Source organism: Meleagris gallopavo, chromosome 20 (assembly GCF_000146605.3).
Source record: "Meleagris gallopavo isolate NT-WF06-2002-E0010 breed Aviagen turkey brand Nicholas breeding stock chromosome 20, Turkey_5.1, whole genome shotgun sequence".
In the NCBI taxonomy this organism is placed as follows: domain Eukaryota; kingdom Metazoa; phylum Chordata; class Aves; order Galliformes; family Phasianidae; genus Meleagris; species Meleagris gallopavo.
This window is the reverse complement of record NC_015030.2, coordinates 5096513-5105205: the sequence shown is the minus strand read 5'-3', so window position 1 is coordinate 5105205 and position 8693 is coordinate 5096513. Positions and strand designations below refer to the sequence as shown.

The 8693-nt window shown below is 43.5% G+C and overlaps 1 protein-coding gene across 1 annotated transcript; it reads right to left on the bottom strand.

The window, feature by feature from the left end:
• Positions 1-1065: 1065 nt before the first annotated feature.
• On the bottom strand, positions 1066-8688 carry RFNG (RFNG O-fucosylpeptide 3-beta-N-acetylglucosaminyltransferase; the record flags this gene model as incomplete). The annotated part of the gene is made up of 8 exons (XM_003211472.3): positions 1066-3651; positions 3884-3969; positions 5283-5448; positions 5533-5621; positions 6633-6786; positions 7094-7196; positions 7801-7849; positions 8530-8688. Coding segments are annotated over 8 exons (873 nt in total), but the record flags the coding sequence as incomplete, so codon positions are not given.
• Positions 8689-8693: the final 5 nt, after the last annotated feature.

Below are 8693 nucleotides of genomic sequence, written 5' to 3'. Positions count from 1 at the left end.
GAGGGGGCACGGCTCCCAGCATCGGGCGCGCAGCTCCAGCACTGTGTCCAGGTTTGGGCCTCTCACTGCAAGAAAGACAGTGAGGCCATGGAGCGGGTTCAAAGAAGGGCAACAAAGCTGGTGAGGGGTCTGGAGCACAGGCCTTGTGAGGAGCGGCTGAAGGAGCTGGGGTTGTTCAGTGTGGAGAAGAGGAGGCTCAGAGGAGACATCATTGCTCTCTATAACTACCTGAAGGGAGGCTGTAGTGAGCTGGAGGTCGGCCTCTTCTCTCGTGTAACAGTGATAGGACTAGAGGGAACGGCTTCAAGCTAAGCCAGGGGAGATTTAGGCTGGATGTTAAGTCCAGAGCCTCACCAGTGTTAACATCTGACCTAAATCTCCTCTTTTATCTCCCTTGTCATATCACTATCAGACCATGTAACAAGGCAGTCTCTCTCCTGCTTGTAAGCTCCCTTTACATACTGGAAGACCACAATAAGGTCTCCCCCCAGCCTTCTCCAAGCTAAACAAGCCCAGTTCCCTCAACCTTTATTCACAGGAGAGGTGCTCCAGCCCTCTGATCTGAGTAGCCCTCCTCTGGACCCACTCCAACAGCTCCACATCCTGCAAGGTACAACAGAGAAGTGGTCCAGAGCTCGTTAAGGAGTTAAGCTCCCACACCACAGCTTACTTCCAATGGTAGTGAGCATGGCAGCTCCAACTGCCTCCTGCTTTGCAGAGCTGACATCGTATAACGGAGCAGCACAGGCAATTATACATCCAATTAACATGCTCTAGTGATAGAAGCAGAGCTCTGCTCGTAATACCCCTTTGATCCATTGCTTCCCAAGGATGCTTAAGAGCTGCTGTGACAGAGACAGAATGGGAAAGTTCTGACATAGAGCTGGTTAAAATAGTTAAATAATTAGCTGCAAGTATTCTTCTCATCCATATTTCTGCCTCTGCACATCCAAGTCATCTAATTCTCATATGCTTTTTGTCTCTATGTCTAGAGAGACTAGTTTTCTGGATTACAGGGTGTAATGGTTCATTTTTGGTGAATAGAATGCATTAAAAGACAAAACATGTTATGACATTCTTAAATATTTACTTCATAGAATCATTTTACGTATGAGACAGTAGTTTAAGAAGCTGCATCCCAGTATATCTACAGAGCCTACTGTACTGTGAACAAGAGAAACCTTACAAGAAGCTTGAACACAAACAATCCTGCATTGTCATACAGAAGAATGTGGTCCTTTTTCAGCTCGATAAGCACCCTACCAGCATTAGGCATGACAAAGAAGCAGCAAACTCCATTTAGGATGGGAAGTGACTGCAGTATGGGACTTCTACTCAGTTTTGCTGCCATCAGTATGAAGTGCTGTCATTTTTGAACTGCAGTTTGCTACATAATCACTACCCAGCTTGTGCTGTCTGGAGTATCTGACAGGAGGCTGCTTTTAGTAGGAGGGGAAGAAAAGCTCTAGCAGAACTCAGAGATCACTGAGGATGAAGTCTCACCAAGTGCTTATGCAGCTTCACAACTTTTTGCTACGAGGAGGTTGAAAACAAGAACCCACCAAATGTTTTTTAAAAAGTGTTTATATAGATACCAGTGATCTCCAGAGCTATTAATGACATATCATTGAACCACAGGACATCTCAGTTCTAGTGAGCAGAACACCCAATGGAGAGGTAGAACATCCCACAACCTACCCTGCCACAAGTCCTCCAGGCTCTGTAACAGGCTGTCAGTATTACAGATGTTCCTGTTTTGAAACAGCCACTGTGCTGGACTTTGATCCAATTGCCTGCAGCACTCTTATTCCTGTGCTGGAATTTCATGGTCAAAGCACTGCCTTAGCAGATAAAGGAAAAGAAATTTAAGAACAAGCTGTTGGACTGTAGCAAGTAGTCAGCTTGTTTGCTCCTCTGTAAAATTAAATAAAATCATGCAAAGAGGACAATGTATCCAGTTGTTGAAAGGTTTGCTTTAAAAACAGAAAGCAGAGAATATTATATTACAGGAGGCTGACACCTACACTACATTTCATACTTGAATACGCTGCAGGTGTTTGCCTACACGATACCACTTTTCAAATGGGAAGAAGTTAAGCAACTAGCTGAAATGCACAGCTCAGCACAGCTGATAGAAATCTGAAACTTGCTAGGTCCGAATTCTAGCCATTAGTCATAGTTTCAGGTTATACAACATCATGCTATTATTCTCCACCAAACTCAGCCTCTAGCACTAAGCCTGCAAGTATTTTCTGAAGAGTTTGAAAGTAATCAGTGGTTTTACAAAATCATTTGTATGCTGTTCTTCACGTCAGGTATAGATTGCACAAAGGCAAAGTTGGGAGCAATAAAACTAAACATATGAAGTTTCAATTCTTCCATTTTCAAAACTAAGCCTATTTAACTTATAATCCAGCAGCAGGTGATATTGCTACAGCATTGGACTCCTGCTTTTCTATCAGCATACAGTTTCCTTTTACCAAGAGCTGGAATTACTTACTGAAACATTAAGATGTAGAGTAAAAATAAACACCGGTCTCAAAAGGTTACCTCAAGAAGCTGAAGTGGGGTAACCACAAACACACCATTAAAAGACCTCAAATGATATCATCAAAAACCTTCTTGGTGCTACAGCTATCTAGCATTCCTCCTCCCTCACAGGCAGTAAAGGATACAGCACAACTTCAAAAACAGGGTGTTTCATCAGCCAATGGGCGTGCTCTAGCTCACCTAACCTGCTGAGGGCAAAGGAGGAGAAACAGTTACCAACTAGTCTGGCAAATACTTCTTCAGTATCAAATACCAAGGGAATAGTCTTGGACCTAGCAGACCACCATCATATTCAACAGCCACTGCCATTCAGTGGTAAGAGTGCCAAGTCTGACAATCACCTCCATGGGAGGTACACAAAGACTGCTGGGAAGAACGTGCACTGTAAGCAACTCTCATGCAGTCCTGAGTCAGTTTACCCTTACATGGGGTTTTTCCCACGACAAAGGCTTTCACCCTTGTCTACCTTAGCAATTCCTGGACTTCTGGTGTTTACAAACAGACCACGTTTCAGCTCACAGGTGGAGGAGGCATAATACGGCATGCCACAGCAGTTCTTAAGTCCTGTTCACAAAGAAGACAAGCAGAAACTTCATCCCCCCATCACCATGGGACTGCAGTCTGCTTAAACACTCCAGCTTCAAGACAACGGTCTCTGAAAGCTGCTAACAGCAGTAAGGATGCTATCATTCTAAGTACTGCATTCGCCTAGGATGTATCCGAGCACAGATTCACATGATAAACAGGGCTCATGTGACATCAGATGAAAGCATAAAGTGACTTGTACAGCTATGACTGGAGCCATCATATGAAGAGCCACTGGACAAGAAACAGAAGATTTTCTTCTCTGGAATGTCCCAGGCTGCAGCTGAATAAATGCCTTCTTGCCATAATTACCCAGTCAGTCTTGCTTCTGTACAAAGTCTACCTCCTTCTTAGATACGTCTGTTTGTGTCCCAGAAGAAAAAAAGCCCATCACAACTCTTGCTTTATGCAAAGTAGGTAGGATAAAGGTGTCAACGACTGGTCAAAAGTTATGACATCTTCTTATTGGGGCACCAAATAGTGTCAGGATAGAGAAGACAGTGGACAGATTTAAATCTGTGAAGGGAAAAAAAAAAATAAAATAGAAGTGAGACTGAAATTCTCCAGACCAGGAACATGCTAGTATTGAATGTGTAGCAGCCTACTACAGCAGAGAAGGTGGCTCTACCCACCTATAACAGTGATAAGATCTGGCATGAGAAAATAATCCCATAAGTGAGTTTGATCATCTTGCAGTTGAAAAACATAAACAAGACAGGGAGATCTTGTTTTGAAAGTGGACACTTACCTGGTTGGGTCTTGCTGAAGTCCAAACACTCCTCCCACACTCACAACATTGTGTTTGTTCTCGGGGTCCCCATAACTTAGAGTTACCTGGAAAAACAAATAAAAACTCAGAAACTGACACTACTACAGAAAAACAGAATAGGGATAGCATGATTATTAATGAGGTACGAAGAGACGCTCTGAAGATCCTGATTTGAGTGGTGGGTTATATCTGAGAAATGATGGTCAGCTTTGACATTAGCAATATTGGCACTGGATGGTAGCTATCAGGTGGATCACTGCTCATCAAAAGGCAAGCAGGGAAAACAAACAAAGGAGCTAACGTTTCATTGCCTTAATGGACCAGATTAGTGGCAACCCAGTTTTGTAGGGTACCAATCCTGCTAAATAACATCTGTTCTTCCTCAGGCACAATCTGAAGTCTGCAGTTGCAGTGTCTTAGCAAAAAGGGAAAAGAGAAGCATTTGGATGTTAAATGGCATGCACAGGACTGTGTCAGCCAAACTTGGCAACAAAGTTTTGATCCCTGAAATTTCAACTCGTTGCTACTCCTCCATACAAGCACTGTATTTAGAAATCTGCAGGTACAAGAAGGCTATCTTCTGTCAAACTGCAGACCTGCATTTTGGGCAAGCTATCAGCCTCAAGGAAACCATGATGACCAAAAGGAGGTCAGATTCAGCCCACACTTAAGGTCCTTCACATGAAGGAAATTACACCCTGTCCCAAATGTACATCTGCACTGGCTAATAATATTGCCAAGAAAACACAAGCAAGCATTTTACAGGGGCAAAACGACACTTGTTTGTTCATAGCTGTCAATCGGTAAGAGGGAGACAAAGCACCAGGAAAGCCTCATAGCTCCATCTACTGCTGCCATTCCAGTAATTTAAGGAACGAAACAAACAAACCTGGTCTGATTTATCCTGATTAAGTGTCTTGAGATTCAGGCAAGTCAGTCTTAAAAATGATCAGGCATTTAGTTATGCCTTAGTTATTGAAGAGGTACTTGCTATAGCTCTGATTCTAGTATTGTTAAGCAGCATGAATGAAGACAGAATTTGTTAGACAATACTTTCTCACACAGCAGGCACACTAAATGTTGCCTTCTACAACTGCTGCTGCTGTGTCTCTTGGAAACTCAAAATGGACAAAATGGAGAACACTATATTTAGATGTCGTAGTGTAGTAAAACATATCCCTGAAAGAGAGGACATTATATGACCGAACTGCCTAGGGTAGAAGGATGCTTTGTACCTAAGTGAAGGAATTTGACAGGATACAGCTGAGCTGCTTGGCAGACATCATTCTCTGCCAACACGTACTAAGTTGATTCACAGGTTGCCTTCTGATCAGTCTGAGGTGTGATTACAGGAACAGGACACGAGGCTTAGCCCTACCTGTTGCAGCACAGACTCGCCCTGTAGTCTCTGCAAATTTTCCAGATGGGAATGGAACAATGGGCTGTGCAGCAGCTTTACTTCAAGCAGCCCTTCGATGATGTAGCCAATCGTGCAGTCATCAGGAAGACGCACTCTTTCTGCAGTACTGATGAAGTTACCCAGGCTGTGAGAGCACAGGAGACAAGATCAAACACACTTTAAAGTTTACCAAACATATTAATGGAGCTCAGCTAGGAGGAGTGTTTACCTGGCCCAGGGGCTCATCTTCAGAGCAAGACCTCTGCTGATACAGAATCCTGCTCCACCTGTGGCAAACCAGAATTTCACGCTTGTCTTCTGAAGAAGCAACAAGGAAAAAAAACACAAAAAAACACACACTAGTTACTGATAATCAGCTTTGCTCTGTTTGGCAGGGCAAGGAGGAGAACTTGAGGCTCTACTGGATATCGGACTGCACCTGATCAGAACAAGACTACAGACTAATTCTGCTTCTGCAGGCTGCTGAAAGCCTGATTAGCTGTTCTCTCTAATTAAATTCCACCTTGAAAATGACAGCAGGCATACCATCAGGTTTACACAACTGAGAGAGCACATGTGAAGTGGGAAACTACAGTGCTACTTCTAACAAATTCCAGATGTCCCCTGATGATTCTAGCCAAAGGCCACAGTCAGTTCAATCTTCCTGAGGAAATCACAGCTGTTTTGTTGGATGCTTGGCTCCAGGGAGACTGCTATGTTAAGCAGTTTTTCCTAACAAGGTGCTTTATAACTGACTTTCTGGCTAGGGAATTGATTCATTTTCATGCCTGTTAGCAGAGAGGACCTCTGAAAACTCGTATTTCAGCTCATGAACCTTGCGACTGAGACACCTTTGCTTCTATATCCTGGAAACAAAATAACCAAGCATATTGAAAATGCTAGGCCTTCAATACCCAGAGAATCTATCACCCATCTGAGGTTGATTCAAGCTGATAACAGTAGGATACTGCTCTTAACAGCCCCACTTTTCAAAAATAAAACAAAACCACAACACCATCACAAAGCAAGAAGTATCAACCCCCAAAACCGATTAAAACAAAAGGAAGGGTTGAGATGGAGAGGCCCTACTCACCTCAGTGTGAGGGAGATCACCAACTTAAGTGAGCAAAGGAAGAGAAGCAGACATCCACCCAGGAGACAACTCTATTGTACATAAGCACGTGAGGTCAGATCAAAGGTACATTTAACCTGGCACTCTGTCTCTGACAATGGCCATTACTTGCACGTTAAGTCATTTGTTTTTATGGTGGACCTATCAATTCTCATGGTTTTAAAAATAGAAAAGGCTCAGGCTGTAAAGCTGCTTACTGATCCATCGCTTTGGACGTGGTCAGCTGCTTCAATGGGATGGTCCAGACTCGGTCGCCCCACGTAGACATCCTGGCTGGGTGAGAAGGCAGATAAGAGACGCAAGAGAGTCCGTGGATTCACATAGTTGTCATCATCCACATGGCAAAACCACCTTCAAATAAACAAAAACAACAACAAAGTTACTGCAGAGCTGTGACAAAAGAAATGAGTTGCAATTTTACAGCTCAGTTGTAGTCTTTCAAGTTTAGAGGAAATAGCACATCCTATTACACTGGAGAACATAACTTGAAAGCTGAAACCACCTATAGATCCTAAGTTTGCAGAGATGCTGAAGCCTTGCTAGGTTTCAGATGATCTTTGTTTATAAGCATTGCTTCCTGCTGAACTATCTTCCTTATGCTCATCACTCTGTTTTAGCTAACGGAGCTGAAAGAAACAAAGTCAACCACAACACCTACTTTTGTCCAGATTCCAGGAATTTATCATATTCCACAGACATCTTGCAGCACAGAGCTTGCCGGGTGTGGACAGCAGAACAGTTGGTGTTGATCATATGATCCCCTATGGGGGGGAAAAAGAAATAAAAAAAAAAATAAATCAGCCCCATTAAGTTTGGGAAGAATGAATGGTCCAAAAAAGACCAAGTATACATTTGGCACTATTACAGTATACTGAAACTGCATACTGTGTACAGGTGGAGAGTAAATGATAGGACAAACAGGGCTCACAGGCTGTGCATATGGAATAAAGTTGTCAAGTATATAAATTTGGGGTTGGAAGGGAGATCATCTAGAACCAGCAGGTGCTCTAAAATAGGCTGCACAGGAAAACATCCAGGTGAGTTCTGAATATCTTCAGATATGTGGTTAGATTGCAGGGTGTATAAACATGGCTATGAGACGGTATGCAAAGGAAGAACCTAATATAGCTTTGGACCAGAGAGACTGAAGCTTACTAACAGGAAGGAACCATATGCAAAGGTGAACAAAATATTCATGAAGCTCCAAGCCTTTTGTCCAGGTGGTAAGTAGGCACAGCATACTTACTTTTTTCTGCTATCTTCCCTAATTGCTTGTACAGCACGAGATAAGGACTTCTAGGAGAAGTACGACCAACACAAAACTCATTTACAACAGACAGCAGCCTTCTGTGCCACACAGCTCACCTGCTTTCAGGCGCAGCTCTCGATCCTCCCAGTCTGTGAATATGAACGTCTGCAGAAGGCAAAAATAAGTTAAGAGAAAGACGTGTCCATAATTAAGGACTTCCAAAACCAGCATCTATTTTGCTCGGTTCCCTATTAGTGTCAGAACACTATTTTATCTTATGGATTTATTTCATATTAGGCATTGTAGGGGGAACCCCAGCACCTTCAGCTCTTTTCTTACTGGAGAAGTTGCCACACTGCAAACTGGAAGAAATATTTCAGAAAAACACCTGAAACACTGGTCTCCTTATCCCAGGGTACAGATAAAGTGTTTCCAAAATGAACGACCATCTTATTTGAGAATATTTTCCTCTGCAACTTCTCCTCTGCGTGGCTGGGAGCCACAACTCTTAAGCAAGCTAAAAGGAAAAGAATGAAAGTCAGAGTGCAAACTGTCAGACAATAACCCTGCCATGGCCCAACTGCTAGGCAAAACTGCATTAAGATGCTAGAATGTAATGAAATCCCTCAGCAAGGGAACAGGTTCTGTGTCAGTCTCTATAAAAGCCTCAATTACTGAATTACTTCATCCAAAACATTGGCATCTAAGCCAACATCAGCATCAAAGATCTCACACTACCACTGGGAAAAGTCCTCAAAACACGGTTTCTGTGTGGACTCAGATAGTGAGAAAACAGCAGAAATTCTCTCGTTGAGAACGAACTCAGCAATAGGCCCGGCACTCACCTGTCCTCTCGCCCGGGAGATCCAGGTTTGGAACAGCAGCTCCAGCCGGGTCTTGTGATACTTCCTCGTCGTTTTCACCGCAATAAAGATGTCCTTCAGCTCCAGGCTCTCCCTGCCCGAGCCGCCGGGCGGCCCCAGGCGGACCCTCCTCGCAGGCCACGGGC